The 21,247-nt window shown below is 36.7% G+C and overlaps 3 protein-coding genes across 7 annotated transcripts in view; 1 reads left to right on the forward strand and 2 right to left on the reverse strand.

The window, feature by feature from the left end:
* Window positions 1-17,510, reverse strand: part of LOC114525810 — a 60,965-nt gene extending 43,455 nt beyond the window's left edge. The window contains exons 1-3 of one of the 3 annotated variants that reach the window (XM_028547244.1): window positions 17,423-17,510; window positions 998-1,120; window positions 227-307 (exon numbers count right to left, since the gene is read on the reverse strand). In XM_028547244.1, the coding sequence (XP_028403045.1) occupies window positions 227-287 (61 nt within the window). In that variant the 5' untranslated portion in view covers window positions 288-307; window positions 998-1,120; window positions 17,423-17,510. Of the gene's footprint in view, window positions 1-226; window positions 308-997; window positions 1,121-1,229; window positions 1,307-17,422 lie in introns of those variants that run through there. The other 2 variants (XM_028547245.1, XM_028547246.1) reach the window with 2 other exon arrangements.
* On the reverse strand, window positions 2,759-5,500 carry LOC114525816 (uncharacterized protein C7orf57 homolog). Its single transcript, XM_028547257.1, has 9 exons — window positions 5,396-5,500; window positions 4,853-5,050; window positions 4,498-4,621; window positions 4,137-4,292; window positions 3,806-3,919; window positions 3,603-3,726; window positions 3,329-3,399; window positions 3,195-3,236; window positions 2,759-2,916 (listed from the first exon to the last, which is right to left on the reverse strand). Exons 1-9 carry the CDS (start codon window positions 5,421-5,423, stop codon window positions 2,841-2,843), a joined length of 933 nt encoding a protein of 310 aa, XP_028403058.1. The 5' UTR covers window positions 5,424-5,500; the 3' UTR covers window positions 2,759-2,840.
* On the forward strand, window positions 7,792-20,161 carry LOC114525813 (trafficking kinesin-binding protein 2-like). 3 transcript variants are annotated; one of them, XM_028547251.1, is made up of 15 exons: window positions 7,792-8,366; window positions 15,163-15,239; window positions 15,358-15,396; window positions 15,529-15,606; window positions 15,737-15,840; window positions 16,025-16,115; window positions 16,301-16,379; window positions 16,556-16,629; window positions 16,717-16,773; window positions 16,849-16,980; window positions 17,109-17,140; window positions 17,447-17,566; window positions 17,819-18,060; window positions 18,311-18,379; window positions 18,610-20,161. In XM_028547251.1, the coding sequence occupies exons 1-15, from the start codon at window positions 8,048-8,050 to the stop codon at window positions 19,950-19,952; spliced, it is 2,856 nt and encodes a 951-aa protein (XP_028403052.1). In that variant the 5' UTR covers window positions 7,792-8,047; the 3' UTR covers window positions 19,953-20,161. The 3 variants fall into 3 exon arrangements, with proteins under 3 accessions (XP_028403052.1, XP_028403054.1, XP_028403053.1); XM_028547253.1 differs by lacking the exon at window positions 7,792-8,366 and adding an exon at window positions 12,664-13,414; XM_028547252.1 differs by lacking the exon at window positions 7,792-8,366 and adding an exon at window positions 13,422-14,087.
* Window positions 20,162-21,247: the final 1,086 nt, after the last annotated feature.

The following is a 21,247-nucleotide window of genomic DNA, read 5'->3' on the forward strand; positions in this document are numbered from 1 at the left end:
CCCGGGATTTATTTATGAAAAGCTGCCATTATAAGGCTAGCATCAAATGTGGTAAAACAACTGCCTAAAATAGACACAACGCTTCTCGACGTTTCGACCTGAGAGCCTTCGAGAACAAATGTTTTGTATGGGGGGCAAAACACGCAATAAAAATGGGCCAATAGAAAACATAAAATCAAAAACAAATTGCCTGATTGAGAGTATTATAAAGCTATGTTAACACTACCTGCATAAGCTGAATTCAACAGAAATGAGGAGGCAATAAGCACTAAGTACACGACTTTCATCTCTCACTTGTTTAGAAAGCCTAAAAAATAAACAATAAACGATACAGAATAGCCACCCAAAATGAGAAAAAAATGAAATAACATGGTTTTCAATATAGTTAATATAGTATATATGAGCTGTAATGTGAGCTGATTGACTGGCTAGTGTACATGCAGTTATAGTAATACAGTGAGAATTGGAACATATCCCTGTTGGATTTTAAGCTTGTGCATTCACTGCAAATTCTCGGTGTCTTGCTTCGGATTTCTGGGGCTGGTTGTATCAAGCCCGTTTAGTTTAAACGGTGGATAAGTCAAAATTAAATAACTCTCTTACATCTCTCTAGAATGAGTCAACTTGAATATTACGCACTGGATATGTTTGTAAACAGTATCTTTGTATTAAGGTTAAAAACATTTAGTTGCATGTTGAATAAAACGGTAGACTTGATTATGATCACTGCTCAGTTATCAGTTTATTGATAGAGGAGTTTTGAGAAACGTTATGAGGTTAAATTTAAACTATTATAGGCATCCGGAAATTATATGCAGATGTAAGATTGCTGTCTCATCAAATCATGCAAATGAAGATTTCTTTAGTCAAAATACTGATGAAGTTCGTAGTATAATAGTATATATATACAATTGATTCAGTGTAATAGCATAAAGGAGAATAATTACGTTTTTAAATATCGATTATCGATAAAAAAAATTAACAATAATTTACTCACCTTGGAACAATGTTCCAAGTTTAACAAATAAACAAGCTTGTTGGACTGTGATTAATCAATTCTCGTTCGATTCACATGATGATTACATCTCTTTACTTTAGTCAGCCGACATAATTTTTTTCACTGAAACAAATTTAAAATCTTTTTAGTGACATGAATAAGAATTGCGTGCCAACGTAGCAAAAATATTGTTAAATAACAACGTCTCTCTTAGAAGTCTTCATTAAACCACCTGTTCCATAGTCTGCTGTCGTCGTTGGCAACTGTTTGAAAATGTCAATACATGTTAGGCCGAAATCGCCGCCAACCAGTATAATCTTGAGGTCGAGAAAACGGTTAAGCTATAGTATATTCCTGGATTGTTACAGAGGCAAATGACGAATATATATGCAAGAGATAGAGAAATCATGCAGATTTCGCGTATAATTATGTAGTTGAGGCAACAAGTATAAACAGGGCAGACAAGTCAGCCGATGCCGACGGCATGCACCAGGCCAACCGCAAGCTTAATAAAGCGCCTGCTTCCTTTTTAAATCACAATTTAATAATAAACATTCTACAGACAATGCAATATGTTTTCCATTTAGTCTGTAAGGTCCGAAACTACAGTAGAACTTCACGTTTTTTATACGTTCGCGGCAGAATATATGTTTTATATTTTTTTTTCTATGGCTGCATCAGGTTCTTCTTTTATTTCGTAAGAAAAATTTAATTAAACTTTAACGGCATATCGCTGGTAAAGAATGATAGACAAACAAATATTTCAAATACAAACTGTGTAGGAATAAGAAGCACTGGAATTCGTAGATGTTTTGGAAGAAAAAAAAATGATTGCGTGAATATTATACATCAGCTTGTTATATAAGAAACAGCCGTTATATGCACCTGTAGTGTAAATATTAAATAATTTAAAACATATCAAACTAAAAACGTTTAAACTTGCCGGGAAAACATCTTATTTTACGCCAACTTTTTTAACTAAAACAAATATTTGTAGCGAAAAAAAAACACATTATAAAAGACATATATTCATAACCAAACTAGATCGAAAATACTAATGTACATACACGGCAAGGCTAGCAGTATATTACTATATATTTCAGAATTGAAAAATTTAGCATGTTACCAAATAGTAAAAATAGACTTCGGTATAACTTTGCGAAAGCGATACCCATTTGCGTCTTCAAATGTGTTAAATCTTACTCTTGCTATCACTGAATAGTTGAAAGTATAATTTATATAGTATATTTTTGGTTATACAGTATATGCCTGTTGGCGGTATAGTTTTGCTTATGTTGCATGCGTTTTAATCTAATATATCTATGGTTATATTTTACGCACAAAATTGGGGTTCATGGTTGACAGACTTTGAAATTGACCATTCACGGATGATGGTAGATTAATTAGGGTGTGCTCCCCTGTAGAAGTTTGTCCACTTTCCCAAGATGTAATCACGCTATTCAGTCGTTCTAAATTTCGACCAAGAGAGACACTACAAGACGTAAATTTTCTTTCGAGCATGTTGCTGGAATGCGCCATGCAGTTATCGCGCAATTAGTGTTCATGTTGTACCGTACCTTCAAGAAATCTTGCTGGATATTACGGAGTTTCCAATGATTTAAACCAAAAGTACTTGGTTTAATATCGAAAGTTAATATCTTCCGAGCGTTCAAATTTATTTATAAATTCCAACACCAGTTTGGTTTCATTTTTCACAAACAAAATCCCACACAAGTGGCAAAAATCTATTTTTATGAACTTTAGTACATATATAAATAAAAATAACATTTGGAATATTATATACTAGATACATGAAACACGTTAATTATTGATAAACTATACATTAATGTGCCATCGATTTGTCTTCAGATTCGAGTCTCGACCATCTTGTGTCCACACAAGATTTCACCTTGTTAAACCTAGTGGATATGGCCATTCAAGTTTACGACTTTACGTTGATGATATTTGACTCAGGATGTGGTATATACATACGTCAGAATGACATAAACACTGGCTAGTTAATAAGGCCAGGGTAACTGCATGAGGGTAGGGTCGTAGCAAGGGAAGATGACGGTATTATACTTTGAGATAAAACTGCCGGCAAACATTTTTAGCATATAGCTATCTCGATGTTTTATTATTTTGAAATTAAATATTTATATGCGTTCCAATATAGCTATGTAATATTTTGACGTACCTGCTTAATTTAAACAACGGTTTCTCTTCTACAATCTCTTTTCTAAAACAATTGACAGAAACCGATTAATTTTACAGAGCGATTCGCCAGCTATTAAATCAGCAAATATGGCTGCTGCAAGAGGCGAGACTTACTTTGGCTTCAGCGAGTCGCGAAATCTTTTGCCAATTCTTCTCGTACGAGCCTGCCTTTCTTTTTCAAGAATCTGAATAAAGAAGTCAAACACAAAAATGCTTTATACTATGAGTCTATGTACTTATCATTGATTTCGCCACTAACACACCCTAACCCCACTTACACATGCACACACATACCCTCTACACAATGGTTGAATGATACTTGAATCATTACATGAGCCATAAGGACACTAAAAGGACAGACATTATAGTAAACTGTAAATGATCTTACTATTTGAGCTTTCATCTCCTTTGTATATTCTGCACTTTTATTTGAGAGCCATTCTCGTTGATAATCCATCGAAAGTAATCTCCTCATGTCTTGCGAGTCATCCAAAACTGCCACATTACTTTTTCTAAATGATTTGATTTCAGAAATGCAATGTAAGAACCAGCTAAGAAAACAAATCTCAATCATTCATACTTCCCACTTACAATTTTGGTGTTTCTTTTAAGGCTTTTCCCTTCTTTGTTGCGTTGTTCTTACAAATTTTTGGCAGCTTGATTGGTTTCTTCTGCAATGCCTCATCTGCAGCTTCTTTTGATTCTCTAGATACAAGGATGATGGAGAAATATTTTAACAAAATATATTGGTGTAGCTAAATCACATATCACATGCATGCCTATGCTGTTTATACCCTAGAGTTCATGCAGTCCTAGCTTCTGTCAAATTCTAAGTGCATATGTCCTGAATTCTCAAAGTTAACAAGAGCCTAGCAAGCTTCTTCCAAGTGCATGCAGGAGTAGTGAATTCTGTAAATCTTACCTTTGCCAAACAGTCATTGAATCACCAATCATTGGCTTCTTTTTTGAATTCTGACCATTAGACAATTGGTTCTCAGTTGTGTCCATAGAAACATCTGCATCATTGTGGTCATCCACACTTTCATTATGGATGTACCATTCCGGTAGAACAACATAGCTATATGGGTTACAAAATTATTGATTTGATGCTTCAATATACACAGGAATATTTTACACAGGATATCTTGTAGTATGTACATGTCCCAAATTCTCAAGAAAATAAGAAGCTAAACTCATTAGCAATTGAATCAGAACCAAATTAATTTAGAACTGAGATATTAAAAAAGATATTAGGGTGTAATACTATAGACAAAGATACATACTCTGTTGTGGATTTCTGTTTATAATTTGTGTTTTCTTCATGATCTCCATGATGATCAAACCAGTCTACTCTTGGGTACAACACTGGTTCTGATGATAGCTTGCCTGGCATAAAGCTTAGCAAATCTAAAATTCAATATGAACATTTGTGAATGATCTATTTATCTATCTAGATTGTGCTACTTCCAATCAGTGGTAATTAAAAGCTTTTGCCTAACAAAATCTGATCATTTCTTGTCAAAGCATTGCCGGTAGTGGTGTGTTAATGGTTATTTAAACACATTATTGGTTGCTAAATGTAAGTAATGAATGCCATTTCTTTAAAAAAAGCAATACTAATAATATAGCCAAACCTACTTTTTCGACCACCAGCTTTTGCAAGCTTCACATATTTGGAATCTGTGTCTCTAAACCACTTTCTTTTGAAATGTTTATCATTATCATTTGGAATAGCACCCTCAGGTATGTTGCCGAGGCCTGGGATTTGAGACTGGATAGGTGCAATAATACTTGGAGGATTCTTAGACCTCGCTGCTGGTATATGATAGAACCAATCTAAACAATTTAAATAACTTTATATAAATTTCACACACGTTGTTTAAGGATTGAATATATAATATATATATATTGAATTTGATCTCAAAATTTAATCTACACATTACATTCTACAGCAAAAATATAATATATTACACACATTTATAGTGACTACTTCATTAACCATTAATATTCAATAAAGGTCAATTCAACGAAGATACACAAAGATAATAAAAATATGAGTTGACTGCTAAATTATAACAATACGTGCATACGCTGACAACAACTATCTACCATTTCGAGCTAAAAAGTCTAAAATCATGTTCACAGCTAAAATACACAGAATAATACGACTGAAACTAATACCTTGTGTAGAAATGTGTGGATTTGGCATGCTTTTACAGACTTTTCAGCTCATTTTACGGTTGAAAATGCCACTAATTTCCCAGTGCAGTCATGTTGACCTTTTGCTTTTTACCATAGCAACGTAAACAATAATGGATAAAACACTTACCTAAAACACATACGCCAAAAGTTGATTTTTCCAGAGATACAAAAGATAGAAAAACACATTTCATTCATGATTTTATTGGAAAATATGCTTCAATATGCTTGCTTGCATGCTGCACATAGCGCTGTATGGTGGCTAAACATTCCTGCTTTGAAAATTTTTATCTATAAAAAATTCTTTAAAGCTTTTATAGATTTTACGAGATATGAGTTGGGTAAAACTGTTATTAAATCTTGTTGGTAAATATTGCAAAATGCAAAACTCAATTTTTTTGCAGACAACCTTTTGCAGGTTAGTGCCACGGCCCACTATACCTAGGATCCAAACATCTGACAGGCTTTTCAGACAAGATCAATGTATTAATGTATTGGTACCATACTGGGTCAATATAGATACTCTTAAATAGATGTTTTAAGTTTGTTGTGGTCCTAAGAACATATTGTGATAGGTCCTAAAAATTTCATATTTCACAATAGTTTTCTTGATACGTACTACCACCTCTGCTAGACATGGCAGGTAAACATGCATGATGGTTCTCTAATTTACATGAAAATTCAATTCCAGCTTTGCCATCATTGCCTGCTAAATAGTTTTCCCCAAATTCTCTCTTTAGTTCCTCTATAGGATCAAGTGGTGCTGGATATAGTTTCCCATTAACATGGACACTCACAAAGTTTAAACCAGTCTTGGCAGCAGATTTGACAGTCAACTCTACTTTCATAGATGCATCGAAATTGGGTACTTGCACCATTAGTATTACAGCTTTTGCATTTGCATTTACATTATGTTTATAACCATGTGTTGTAGCAAATTTGGTGATTTCTTTGATTGTCCCGAACACTGTTAATTGGATGGATTCTAACATCCCCCATGGTAAAATAGATTTGGTCATAATGGCACCAAATAATGTTTCACCTCTTAATGCAAATGGCACATCGACTTTTCGTAGTTGATCTGACACAACTTCCAATGTGCAAATTGCTTGTTCAATGACAAATGGATATGCAAACATTCCATTTTCATACCATTTAGGAAATTTGAAAGTATTTAACATATTTTCTATTGTACAAACCTTTGTGGATGACACCGCACAAATACTGTTGATTTTATTGTCTGGGTTTTTGAATCGAATGACCTGATGCTTTCTTGCAAAAGGTATTGCATTTTCCATTAGTTTCACATCTGAAAGCTCATGTGAAATGCATGATTTTTGCTGAACGAAAAACACTTCTGGTCGATTGGCAATAGTCAGTTCATGTCTTTTTGCTTGGAGGAAGAAATCAGTAAACATGTAGTCATCCGTTTTCAAAGTATTATCAAATAATTCACCATTTATTTTTTGGACAACATCCTTTCGAGCCATAAATGAGTGACTAACTTCATCGCAAATCATAATCTCCCCAAAGCTTCGTTTATACTCGTACTTTTGAACAAGTGTCCAGTTACATAGGTTCAAAGAGTAGCAAGGTACGACAAGTTCATTGTTGCTATACAGCAATGATGACCCGCCAATCATATCCACACCAGGAGTGATAACCAGAGCATGGTGAAGCCATTCGATACTAGTGTCTGATCCTTTTGGCTCAATAACAAAACCTGGTTCTAGCACAAAGAAATATGGTGTATTCACTTGTTTAATGGCCGTATTCAATGCCTCAGCCGAGGTAGCAAAGACACCAATTGGTGTAACACCAAAAATTGGCTTCGTCTCTACTGAATTTGTAGTAACTTTAGTAACAAGAATGTGAACATTTGGAAACTCATCCTGAATTGTTTTAATTTGATTTTCAATGCATGACCAGGAATCTTGATTTTCAGCCAAATACAACAAAATAAACGTAACATTGTGCTCAATATTCAGCCCCTGCAGTTCATCATCGTTATGAGCTACAATATGTGTTGCAGGAATACGAGGAAACGCCCCAACAACTTTGTCTGTACACGTTTGATGTGTGTTTTCCAGATGAATTTTTAAATTCTCCGCGTCTGATTCCAGCTGTGTTGTCTCTCTTTTTAATTGTTTATTCCTCCAGAAAACAACCACAGATATTGCTAGAAGTACTACACAGAATAGGTTCAAAGTTTGGCCCACAAAATTCATACTTTTCATTTATTTTTTTTGCAATATTTCAACCTTTTCTCCACTTTCTTATTGATTTTTAACATTTTTTCCAAGTGCTTCCATTTCTATCACGACGTGTCCTTCTTCAAGAGATTTCCTTAAAATGTTACCGACGAGATGGAAGCACTGTGTGTTGAGCCTACGATATGCTGCTGTTTGGCTATGCGATACTTCATCTTATCCCAAAATTTCTCATACGCGGGCTTGCCTTTACACCGGAACCTGCACCCAGGCAGGAAAGTCAAATTTGGAATTTGACATTAATATTTAGTCACGATTTTTGTGTTTACAGATCAATATTTTCTGTCCCTTGGAAGTAAAAATTTCCCAAACATGGCACAAGAAGAAACAGAAATGTGAAAAGCCGGCATAAAGAGATTGAAAAATGAGCGAATCTCATACCGAATTAGCGAATGTTGGAAGTATTGACAGAAATTTTGGCGAGCCAAATGTAGAAGACACTTTGATGAACCGAGAATATTCGAGTGAGATGAAGTCACATTCGGTCGATAATTGCTCAGATTTCTCGCCGTCAGGCTCTGTGTTTGAATCTGAGGATTGCTATGCTTCGATCTTTGAAACTGACCAAGAAAGTGGCGTTGAAAGTTTCGACGGTGACTGGCTACAATCGTGTTATACTCCTCCGTCAGAATATGATTTAGATCTCACTGAGGAACAGGCGTTAGAAACTCTGAAATATTTCAGTAAGTACGATGTGTTTATCTCGAATATATAACTCTCAACTAGTATTGTTTTGATTTATAAAAATGATCAGGTAATGTTTTGAAATTAGATAATTGTCGAGTCATGTTCTGGGTTGACCTGTGGCATATCTTCTATTGAAAAACTTAGTACAAAGGTGGTCATAGAGAGCAAATATTACTGTTTGTTCACAGAAAACTGTGCGTGGTGGTGTTAAGAATAGTTTTCATCACCAGTATATTTTGCAATAGTTCCCTGTTTGAGTGACATGTGAGAACATTTCTTTCAATTTCGATATTCCCAAAGTATGATCACAGGAACTTTACTTCCATTGATTCTAATAATCCAAAACTATATAAAGCCGCTCTTTTTGGACGACCTGGGATTATACTTAGCTATGAATGATGATTGTGCTACACATTCGAAAGCATGTACAAATATTCATCTACATGGATTGTTTATATTTATTGAGTGTGTGAAAAAACAACAACATACTTTAAGCAAACACTTTTACCATCAGTTACTCAAGTAAGCCACAGTTTGTCATGTTTCAATGTATCAGATTTTTATGTCTTTGTATTTAACCAACTATTTTACTTTGTCAGTTAATGAGGTAAGTTTGCTAAATTTTAAAAAAAGAGTGTATCCTGGTATCGAAAAACGAGATTGCATCTTTAAGTAAAAGCTTCAAGTAGAATGATCCAAAAATGAGCAACTAAATTAATTATCATTTTGATATTGAATAATATGTGGGCAATGTTATGTAGATTCTATAGTACACTAGTGGACCTATTTTTATTATAATGAATAGCCTAACCAAGGGTAAGGGTCAACCAAGGTTTTCCAAGATAGTCTAAGCTGATCTACCAGGGACCAAAAGCTATCCAAGAATTGCTTGCTGTGTATTTATGTACACAATATCCTTTTCTCACAGGAAACAGATAGATATAGCTACTATATCAAGTGCTATATAAGAAAAGGTTTCTTTTTCTATATAATAATAATGTTTAATTGATCAATTTTTGCAGTCTTACGACTGAATTGCAATTGAATTTACAGGCAAAGAATTTTAGATAAAATATGGAATATGTTTACTATATTTACAACATGTTGCTATAAAATTCTATTAAATTTAAGATTACTGTAAAATGTTCCGCTACGATAAAGTATTAATACTAAGACTATACTAATATGCTTAAAGTTTTGATTTTTTCGCATAATTTGGGATAAAAGAGTTCAATAACCTATTCGTATTAATAATGGGAAGATTAAATCTTCTCAGTTCTCTAAAATTATGTGTTGGTAAGTTTTCTTTAGGTAGTAAATGGCGTAATTTATGATCATCTTTTGTTTCGATGGACGAGAATAGTTTTTGTGATAACTTTTCTCTTCTGTCCTTCAGTGTTAATAATTTTGCTTCCTTTAATGCGACTTTTGGACTTGATTCCGGGTAGATTATCCGCAAGGCTCGATTTTGGACACGTTCCATATCCACCGACAAATAATCAGGAAGGCCTGAGTGGAAAACTTGGCAACCGTATTCTAAGATGGATCTAATGCATGCACAGTAGAATTGAATCAAGGAATAATGATCTACACCTGCACGTTTTAACTGCCTTAATAAGTATAGTCGTTTTGATGCTTTTAATACAATATTTTCGATATGACTGTTCCATTTTAGGTCTTCCGTGATGGTCATACCCAGTAGTTTAGCTGATTTAACAAGTTCAAAGCGTTCGCCATTTAGAATCAAACCATCATCAGTAAAGGGTCTTCTAGTAAAGTCAATTCGGAGCTCTTTACACTTTATCGGATTTAACTGAAATTTATTTTCATTGGACCATTTAGCAACTTGGTCTATTGTATCTTGTAATCTACTTTCCATGTTCCTTAAGATGACTTCAGAAATGGTCGTGTCGTCTGCAAATTTCCATATACTATTTGTGGGGGAACCATTGATACGTAGATCGTTAATCATGGCTAAGAACAGCCATGGACCAATCCTGGTTCCTTGTGGAACGCCCGCTGGAACTTGTAGGAAGTCGGATACACCTTCGGTTGATATCTTTACTCGCTGTAATCTATTTCGTAGAAAGTCCGTAATCCAATTTACGATTGTGGGTTTTAAACCATAACTGAGTAATTTTGCAATTAGCAAATTATGATCAACCAAGTCGAAGGCTTTCCTGTAATCGAGTAAGGCTACTCTTATCGCTGAGCCTGTGCCATCGGTTTCAGTTAGCCATTTGTGTAACATTGAGATAAGAGCAAACGTTGTACACGAGCCTGGTACAAAACCAAATTGTGATGGATCCAAGGATCTAAGCAAAGTCGGCCTCAGTCCTCTGTCAATGATGAATTTTTCTGCCACTTTTGATAAGGTTGACGTCAGAGAAATTGGCCTTAGATCTTTATTAAAGTCCGTGATCTTTGATTGTTTAGGGATGGGGGGAACGTCAGCCATCTTCCATGCTTGTGGGACTTTGCACGTTTGGAATGAGCAGTTGATAATATCAGCAACGGCAGGTGCTAATATATCGGCGTATGTCTTCAGTACCCAGTTTGGTAACTTGTCCGGGCCATTTGCTTTTGTGGCGCTTAATTCACGTAAAGTTTTTGCGACCACCATTTCGGTAACTTGTATTGGTTCGTCGTCGTCTTCCTTCAAGACACATACGTCATTAGTCAGCGGATTGTAGTCTGCCATAACACTGATAAAGGCTTCATTGATCTTATTTGCTAGTTCGTAATCGTTGCAATTTAAGTTCGTAGTCAAGCTTGATCGAAAATCTGGGTTATGCTTTTCCGAAGAGCCACATAACAGTTTGATTTCGTGCCACCATCTGTGCGGTTTAATTTCCTTTAGTCCACGGACTTTAGATAGATAATAACTTTTTCGGCATCGCTTCCTTTCACGGTTTACTTTGTTCCTTAAATGCCTGAATAAACCATCCTTTCCTCGTGAAAACGCCTTTTGCCTTTGAATAATGAGCCGTTTAAGCTGGTTAGTCATCCATGGACGATCAGACACATGAACTTTTATCGAACGTTCCGGCATCAGGATATCTAATCCACAATGGATAAGTTCGGTAAAAATTTCTAATTTCTCATCAACAGTCGGGGCGGTTGATAGCACGTCTTCCCAAGCTATGTTTGACAGAAATCTCCCAAGACTTCCAACTTTACTTGGTCTTCTATCCCGTACTTTGATTAATCTTTTATGGCACCCGGTTCTTTGTCGCCTTGTTGGAAATATTAAGATAGTTATATGATCGGATAAGCCAAATGGAGGGCTAGGAATAGGTTCAGTGTAGAATTTATGTAAGTTAGTAAACACTTGATCCAGGGTATTTGCACCTCTTGTGGGAAAGGTCACCATGTGTTTAAGCTGGAAGCACCTGGCAGTTGATTTAAACTCTAGTTGGTTGAAGTCTCCAGCCAAAATGATCGCACTATTAGTGTGTATGGTTTCAACGCGTTCTAACGAGTTTTTTAGATGATCCAGCATTGCTTTATTATCCGAATTGGGTGGATGGTAAATAACGCTACAACTATATTATGGAATCCACGGGGCAGCCTTTCTGGACGAAGTAGTAGCCATAGTATTTCGTATTCGTCCGCTTGGAGATCTAACAGAATTTTACTTTCAATAGAGTCTTTAATGTATGCACAAACTCCCCCATGTGAACTGTTAATGCGGTCACGTCGAAATAATTGGTATCCGTTTATTTTAATTGACTGGTCTGGTATCGATTCTTTAAGCCAAGTCTCTGTAAAAAAGGCTATATCAGGGTTTTCCAGGCTAATCGTATAGGCTATTTCATCAATCTTTGGTACAATTGACATCGTATTGGACAGTAGGAGAGATGGAACGAACTGAAGATTGTTGCAAGGTGCTGACTTTTGGACAGACTTATTCATATTAGATCTATTAATATTGTTAACATCCGTCAAAGCATCATGCTTTACAATATTTACGTACTTAAGGTTAGCTATGTTCCGCGCATTTTGCCTAGATCTATGGCCATGAGCGCGAGAAGATATTCTGACTTGAATTGTGTGAGCCATTACACGTACGTTGATAAAATTCCCTTATGGGTTAAGTTTATTTCATGCTTCGCAAGATGCTCCTCCTTTGGGCGCCAAGGCTTACAAGTAACAAATTTTGGCCAGAAATTATCTTCTTGCACGAGTGAACTAGCAGCCAGGGGACATGGATCTTCGATGAAAGAGTTCCACTGCGCCGACTAGGGAAAATGGAGATATATGTTGGGACTATATTCTTTAGGTAAGATAAAATCTGATTTTCATTCACGTCTTGGGCGATGCCAGATAGAAAAAATTTCTTTATTTTCCTTCGCTTTCGCTCTACTCCGATAAAACCATCGGACTCGCTAGAAGGCACCTTGTTTCTGCTTGGTGATTTCTGCAGGTTTACCTTAGGTTTATTACTCGTATCAATTGCATGAGATGACTTTACAGTGTTTGCGTAAGTTAATTTACATTCTTGCGATGAAGGCGGCTCAGCACTTGTTGTATCATTATTAGGTTTTAACTGGTCGTTCTCGCTTAATTTCACGACAACAAGGCTATCATTAGTATTTTCGCATGCATCATCAATAACAATGGGTTCTTGATTAGTGAGATCGTTAACAGATTCCGGCCCATTGATCATATTAGGATTTGCGAAATCGTTCAAGACAAAAGGCTTCACAATTGTTGCATCATTAATGTTATCTTGATTAATATATTCAGATTGTTCGCTCGCTTCATTCGGAGGCGCTGCCGAGTTTAAATCGTCTTGGCCGCCTTTATCTTTATCCATAAAGCTCTGGAAATGCGAAATCACCGATGTTATGTGAGAAATCGTCCCCGATAAAGCCCGAATCGCTTCCGAGTTTACCAACTGGCCTTGTTGAAGGTCATCTAGAATTACATTGACTGTAGACGATTGCATGCCCGACTGCCGAGCGTCCAAAATGGGAGCTTCGGAAGAGCATATCAGCTTACAAAACTTTTGTGTAATCTCGTTCGCTCTCGCACCATCAAGGTACAACAGATTCTTATTCTTTTTCCACAATATGGTAGATTCATCAAAAGTGAAAAGTTTTCTATCCCCACCAGGCTGCGACCATATTCCTTCGAGTTCTAGGTCGTCCTTTATGAACTGCTTTAAAGATTCGTAGTCGCCACTCCACGCAAAGCATAATTTTCCGCTTAATGTTGACGCCATAAAAGTTAACACATTTAGCTGATCAGGTTTATACCAATTATAAACGATAAAAGATCAGTTTATTTGAGAGATTTGTGGAGCTTCAAAACACACGTCTGAACTCACATGAAGCGAGCATATAGAGAGATACTAGGGTTAATTTACAATTGAAGACATACTATTTTAATTTTTCTCAAACTTGATGCTGCTAAGTAATTGTCACAATATAGAAAATGCAAATATCATGTTTTTAACTTATTATTCAAACACAGAATAACATATGAACGCAATATCCTGAATTATTACGTTTTCAATTCGGATTTATCTTCAAGCTCGTCGTAGTGTTTTACGGTCTTTCCAAGAAAACTAAATGGACTTGGAAATGTATCAATTATTGTATAATGTAAAAAAAGTATTCCCGTTAGTTCGAGAAACGAAAACTCATCGAATTCGTCTTTGTTGGATGAAATATTAAACGACAGATTAATAAGGACATCATCAGACCAGACGGGTATTTAAATTCTCATCACTAAACGTGCAAAGTCCAGTGTATTTCTTGTCTTACATGAAGAACGCATGCAGGGAAAATTTACGAATAAAACATTTTGTGACGTTAGTAAGATGTGCAGCCTTATCACATTAATTAACGTTCTGCTGTAAATGGTTTTGATTCGAAGTGCTACGCTTGTTCAAACTTAGGTTTGAACGATTTCCTGAAATAGTATGGGTTTTTTGCCACATTTCCACCCAAATACATATATCAGCCTGATTCAATCCGCTATAGGCACTGGTTATAGTCTATAGTCTGATGTTTTTTATGCGGTATAATCTAGCAAGGAAAACGCTCCGAAAATGCGCGGAAGAACTTTGTTTTTTTCTTTGAAACCATGGTTACACATACTCATCAGTAAAAGATTGGTTTAAGTAGATTTTTGCATTAAGATAATTAATGTTTAATTACGAAAAAGTATAATGAAATAATAAAATACTGTCGTTACAGATCCGAATTATTGTAATAATGTTTCCTCTGACTCTGTCTGACCAAAGAGCCGACAAATGCGCAAAAATCACGTTTTAAAGAAGGAGCTTTAAATAAGCGTTGAGGGTGAGACTGATGCAGCCAGCTGATATTTTTTAAACGGTCAAGGGTTTTATTTTTTGAATGAGGTTGACTTGTTCCTATATACGTGTTCATTCGCATGATCTCTGAAAATGCTGTTGTTTGTTAAAAGTTTTCACTAATTGTAGTTGTCTTTGTGTAAGTAGAGATCTGCATTTGAACCATATGAGAAAGATACATCGTATGTGTGTGAGTAGAGATATCATGCGTGCTTGCATGGTGGTCATATATGCTCTCATGATAAAGCATAGCTGAACTAGGAAAGACAAGTCGATGTCTTCAAGCCTTCTCGCAGAAACATACCACATATGCAGTTAAGGCTTACTCAATTGAGTTGTGCTTTAAAGCATCACTTGAGAACAATCAGTTCATGTCCGTTTGCATGCCTTTCCTCAACAGTATACTCCTTGAAACATTACAGTCACTCATAGTACATTCCTCATTGTATGGGTAAATTTCTTCCTAGCTCTATCCCTCTCTCGGGCTAACCAGATGACAAAGACGCATCAAGACTTGGAGGCAGTGTTGCAGCTACTGCAAGAGGTAGGTATCACAGAAGATCCCATCACTGAATCTGTTCGTGACAGATCTCTCCACGCTCAGATGCCAGTTTTTCCTCGCGTGAGTAAATGCAGGCAACTATCAATTCTTCCATTTGTAGAAAGAGAAAGACCTGGAATTGGCAGCCAATATTGGTCAGGTGAGCATTTGAAATCTAAATATCTCCTTTCCTGTAATGGATAAAGCTGACTGATGGCAAAAACACCATGACAAACCAGGATCCTATTTTGCACAAGTATTTATAGGATTATTTGCACCGATTGTTTTATAGTCATTACTGGAAAGGAACAAGAATCTGTACAAGAAAACCGAGGCTTTAGAAAATTACGTGAACGAAGTTGAAGAACGAGTAAGTGGTAGCTACTTATTCGGGGGATGTAGGTTGAGGGAGGGGTGTGTAAGGGTGAAGGGTGAAATGGCTGCTGTACCGCACTACCGCATGTGATCCAGTACCTCACATCGTGGCATTCATCTAACAGGAAACGCAGCTGAAACATGTCGTGACTATGAAAGACAAATTGCTGAAGACGTTCATTGACGAAGATCTGAGTGACGTAGAGGATTATTCTCCTGCAGACTCCAGGTATATAAAGAGATCCATCCAATGTGTTGGGTTGACAGCGGTTGGACTAAGACCACCTCTTCAAACTAGTGTACACTGTTTGGAACAAATAGAAATGACCTGAAGAGGTTTTGAAATTCATAATAGCTCTGTTGACAATGGTACTTAGCTACATATTTCTTGATGTTAATGTCATTTTCCTTAGTGCCTACGATTCCTGCAGAGATGAGTCAATGCTAAGTCTTCAAGAAAGATGCGACCAGTTGGAAGACAACAATGCCAGTTTGATTTTGGAAGTATGGAAGAGTCTTTATAAGATAGCGTTTGATAGGACCAGCTTGCCTTATAGCGACCGATACTTGGCGTCACACATCATCTGACATACAACACAATTGCAGCTTCCTCGTTGTTAAACCCGTCGTTCAAAATTTCAAGCACCAAATGTTTGATGATATGATTACAATATAACATCTTTATGTAGGCTTTGAAGATACGTCAGGAAACTGACAAGGAAGAAGAGAAGGAAAAGGAGTTGGTTTATGAATGTATAAAAGAACTGGGTAACGATGTAGTGACCTTATCGTACTTTATATGCAACCTCCTGGGCGTTGAGGAAAACCCTGTCTAAAGCTCTGTAATATAAAATTCCTAGCTGGCTCGGCCTTTATAAATCCGTGTAAGTTAAAGTTCAGAATTCAAACTTTGTAATGATCTTTGAAAACGTTTTCCTTTTCAGCTGAGGCAAAAGGTCAGATAAGTCATTTGACTGATGAAATATCTCTGAAGGCTCAAGACAATATTGCTCAACATGTAATGGATACCGTTAATTGTTTTCCTACAGCTTTTATATTACTAGATGATAGTTTATTAGTTTATTAACTATATTTTAACAAACAGGAAGAAATTTCAAAGCTTATTGATACCGTATTGGAACTGCAGGAACGACATAACATGGTAAGAAGTTGAAATGTGTTTACAAAATTTGGTATTTTCTGCTTAAAAATTTCTTCATGACTTTCCCTCGTTTAGCTTACTGAAGAGAATGAGGGTCTACAGGAAACATTGAAACATTCGCAAGAAAATCAGGATGATCTTAAAGGGGAGGTGACGACTTTACATGAAAAATACCAGGAATGTTATGAAATGCTGATGGAAAATCAAGTAAGTTTGGGAGATTCAGACGATTCGGTCCAAAAAATCGCTGTAGAAATGTTGAGATGTACGAGATGCTTACAAATCGCCTCTCTTCTGTGCGTTGCTAAAATTAAACGTCTTATTTTGTTCCACAGCGTGAGATGAAAATGATGAAAGAAAAATTGAGGTAAGTTTTGTTTTAAAAGGCTAGCAGCAGCAGGATAGAAGGATTAAAGACCGCAGAACCGCAGATGTTTCTTCAACTAGTTAAACGAGCCGAATGCATTATTTAATACTTAGTTTGTGATATGTTGAATAAATTCTTCAATTTCTCCGCTGAAAGTTAAGCAGGTGCCGGTATTCTATGATTTTCACGACAGCTAAATTATTGATTGAAACTCTTATACTTTTCATCGATTCATTTGCGACCCTTCCTGAGATAAAAAATGGACAGTAAACTATCACTTACGGTTTGGCCTGTCCGTTTCTTCAGCCGTCAAAAAAGTACTGGGGACGAAGCTGCGGGAACATCCCGTCCGGATCCACGTGACTCGCTGGCTCAAGAGATCGAGGAGTCTGTAAGAAGAGATATTGAAACATCACAGGAGAAAAAGTATGCCTGGTTTTTAACAGCCCCCCCTGGAGTAGGATTTTGGTTAGAAGTAATAGTGCACGGCTGGATTACATCCAGGGGGGATACATCTTATATACACACAGTTCTTTAACTATTGATAGCATTTAGAACTAGTTTACATGCGGCAGAAAAGCAACGGATATAAAACCAATCCATACAACACTACATCGTTGCATCCAAACCGGGGATAAACTGAGGTGTATCCATTCCATATGTTCTCCTCTATTTTAGGAAACATACGGATCGTGTTATGCAAACTGTTCGTGTTGCAAATACCAAACGTTTTCCAAAAGCGATCAAAGGAGGCATGCGGCCGGTCAAAGCAGTGAAACCTGGAGCAACAAAAGGCGCAGAATCAAAACCGTTTGATTTTAGTTTTGCTGCTGCACCACCAGATGAGCAGCGCAGGCCTGCGCCAAGCATGGATGAGTTGAGAGCAGCCGTGAGGAGACTTAGCGTTAGTGATAGCAATGGTAAGATATATCGTATCATTGCTTGAGAGGTATTACTACTTGACATTGCACTTCAGGATTCCACTTCTATTTAAAGCAGAAAAATTCAAATTCTGAACTAAATCTAATCGAATATCCTCTTTTGAAGTGGGTATTTAATAATACTCGTTCGGTATTGTTTTCATTGTGAGTGATTCTGATGGAGTTGGTTGTGTTGGTGACTAAGAATAGAGAAGATGGAGTCCGTAATTTGATTGTTTTTCTCTATTAGGAGCGCCTCAGGGAAGAACTAGGCGAGCATGGGCACCAGAAAAACTTCAGATTGTCAAACCAATGGAAGGTATGTGAAATAAGTTGGAGTGAGGAGTATTGCGTGACTTGAACCCCGGGCCTCTACCAATGCAAACAGTGGCACCTCTGGCTTTGCCTGTATCATTTCTCCAAATCATATTTCCAATTAAACCTCGTTGTTGTTGCCTTGAAGTATAGTTACCAATCACATCCCAAACCCATATTTAAGTTATCCTCGCCCACTCCAAGACCCACGTTGCTCTCGTTTTCCGTCTGTAGGTTCAGCGACACTTCACAAATGGCAGTCTCTGGCGAAACCAACGATGAGTGGTCTCCACAGTGTCGTGCCAGGTGTGCACGTCAAGGGAGAGATAGTGACGCGTAAGGACAAAAGCAGACACGAAACAAACCAGACTAGCACGAGAAGGAATGAAAATGACACGAAACGAGAAGAGACAGGAACGAAAAACGTAGAGCAAGACACGAAAGATAAAATAGTGCAAAGCACTTCAAAAAATACTTCAAGTAAAATTGTGGATAAAAAGACTAAAAAAGAAGCTAAACTTCAAGAAAACACTCAAGATAAATCAATTGAAAACAGTAAAAAAAGAAACAACCAAGCCATAACAACGACAGTAACAACCACAGTAACCGTTACTAAACCAGTGCAGTCAAATCAAGTTAGTAGCACTGTTATAACAAGTACGAACTCAAATCTTACTGAAATTGTCAAGTCAAAACTCTCTGCTGAGCACGTTCTATCACCAAAAAACGAAACCAGCACCTCGATATTAAACACGATATTTCGCAGCACGGTCGGGATAAGTACGGGATTTTCATCGTCAACTCCCGTCACTACAACGGCAAAGTCTTCATTCGTCACCATGACGACAACGACAACATCTCCGTCAATGTCCGTCGGCGGTTTCTCCCGACCTCGTCACGTTAGAAGCAAAAGTAGCGAGAACTTGTTAAGTTTGATTTCACCCTTCAACCAGAACGAGGAATCAACGAATTCCACCTCAAAAAACATCGGAATTCCTCCTGCATCTAACCCGCAAACAGGTGGAATTGGTCTTGGAGGGTTCGTCGGGAGATTGGTACGAAGTTCTAGTAACGAGAATTTAGCGGATCAATCGATTAAGGAGTCTGGATTCTCCAGAAGTTCGAGCAGTGGGAAGCTAACCGACTTACTAAAGAACTCTGACATTGCAAAAAATATTGGCAAAGCCTCAAGTATGGACACCATGACAAAATCATCAGGTGTTGATATGCAAAACAAGCGTGCTTCATTTCAACTTGGTGACTCGCCACCTTCTGCATCTCACCTGGAGATGATGGGTGATCTGGGAGGATTTGCATTCATGAGTGGTGGAGAAAGCTCTAGTCCTCCAGCGAGTGATAATGCCCCAGTACTGCCAACTACCAGTACTTCAAGATCTGTGTTTGATGCATTTTCTGGTCTCGGAGGATTCTTCCGCAGACCTCGAAGCAAGAGTTTGGATAATTTAGGACCTCTGCCCACAAGAATCACAACACCTCCCCAGCCGGTTCCCAACTCAGGACGAAAACCAGTTGAACGTAGTTTAGAAAGGTTTGACCAGGTCTTCGGACCTGGCTGATCATGAAACCCATTTGAATTGACAGTATAACTGTGTTGTGTGTGTTTATATAATCACTGACTTACACTATACTTTAGGATAGGTCAGTGGCTTATACTGGATGATTGAAAGAAAAGCATACTTCTGCAAGGATATATTACTTTTACCTCTGTCATTCCATGCAACTTTAAGTAATCTATGCAATTGACTCAGCTCTTGAAAATGAGAAGTCAGATAGTGCTAGTATTAACATTTAGTATCGAATGTTTGCAATTGTAAAGTAGAATTCAATTCAATTCATTTAGAAGTATCCCTTTCTCATCTTCAGAATCTTTGCAGAAGCATGCATTTCTCATCATCAAGATTAATAAAGTTGGTGTAAAATATATTAGCTATATGAGTTTATAGTTTATGAAATAAACCCACTGATTTATACTAATATGGGTCAGTGATTTAACCCAACAAAAAAGATTGTAGATAATACATATTAGCACAATGCATTGCTGTCAGGAATGATTGAAAAAACAGTGTGATTGAGTGTATATATATTAGATGCTCTTGCGTTTAAATTACTTTGATCTTTGCAACTTTACAAAGCATTGTGTTGAAATGTACATGCTACTATCTTTTTTGTTATTGAATATAATATCATTGTGTATTTGTGTGTTAACATATATATTATAATTAAATGGATATATGAATATTGAAATGTAAATAAATATTTACAAATGACGCACTGATAAACGTGGAAATTATTGCTGTTTGGTATTAGGCACACAATTTTCTATGCCATTTTCAAATTTCGAGGATCTAACAATAGACAAATACGAAACCAAAATACTATACAACAACGTACCTTTCGAACGCTTTAACAGAACTTGTCGTACAGGACATTCTTTTATTTTTCTTTCCTAAAATCGAAGCAATATTTTCAATTTACATCAATTTGACAATTTTCAACAAGTATTTAAATTTAGCGCCAGAATCCGCAACACTTTGCTAAAATGAATTATTGAAGAACACGCATGAGCACACCGCTGTCAAATGAACTGGATAAATTCGTTGACAAATTAAAAATTTTCCGATGAATTTCGCTCTACCAAACAGATTTACTTTTATACCTTGATATTGTGGGAATAAGAAATTCTATTTTAATAAAGTCAAACAAACTTTTTCTTTTTTAACACTTCTCCAAAAGCTCATTTCGCGGGCGCCATTAACATCACGCAATCATGCATTACCACTCATAACGTTTGTCCAATCAGAAACAAGCAATTTAACGGCTCTAATTTCAAAATTACTTTCGCTATTTTGAA

The sequence above is a fragment of the Dendronephthya gigantea genome, unplaced genomic scaffold (assembly GCF_004324835.1).
Source record: "Dendronephthya gigantea isolate DGI-Jeju-01 unplaced genomic scaffold, DenGig_1.0 000035F, whole genome shotgun sequence".
In the NCBI taxonomy this organism is placed as follows: Eukaryota; Metazoa; Cnidaria; class Anthozoa; order Malacalcyonacea; family Nephtheidae; genus Dendronephthya; species Dendronephthya gigantea.

Coding starts and splice junctions, on each gene's coding strand:
- LOC114525816 (XM_028547257.1), bottom strand. CDS start 5,423: ATGCCAAATCCACACATTTCTACACAAG. Junction 4,622..4,852: donor AAAAGCTGGTGGTCGAAAAA/GTAGGTTTGGCT, acceptor ATTGAATTTTAG/ATTTGCTAAGCTTTATGCCA. Junction 3,920..4,136: donor TCAATGACTGTTTGGCAAAG/GTAAGATTTACA, acceptor CCTTGTATCTAG/AGAATCAAAAGAAGCTGCAG.
- LOC114525813 (XM_028547251.1), top strand. CDS start 8,048: ATGAGCGAATCTCATACCGAATTAGCGAATGTTGGAAGTATTGACAGA. Junction 8,367..15,162: donor AGAAACTCTGAAATATTTCA/GTAAGTACGATG, acceptor ATTTCTTCCTAG/CTCTATCCCTCTCTCGGGCT. Junction 18,061..18,310: donor TAGCGTTAGTGATAGCAATG/GTAAGATATATC, acceptor TTTCTCTATTAG/GAGCGCCTCAGGGAAGAACT.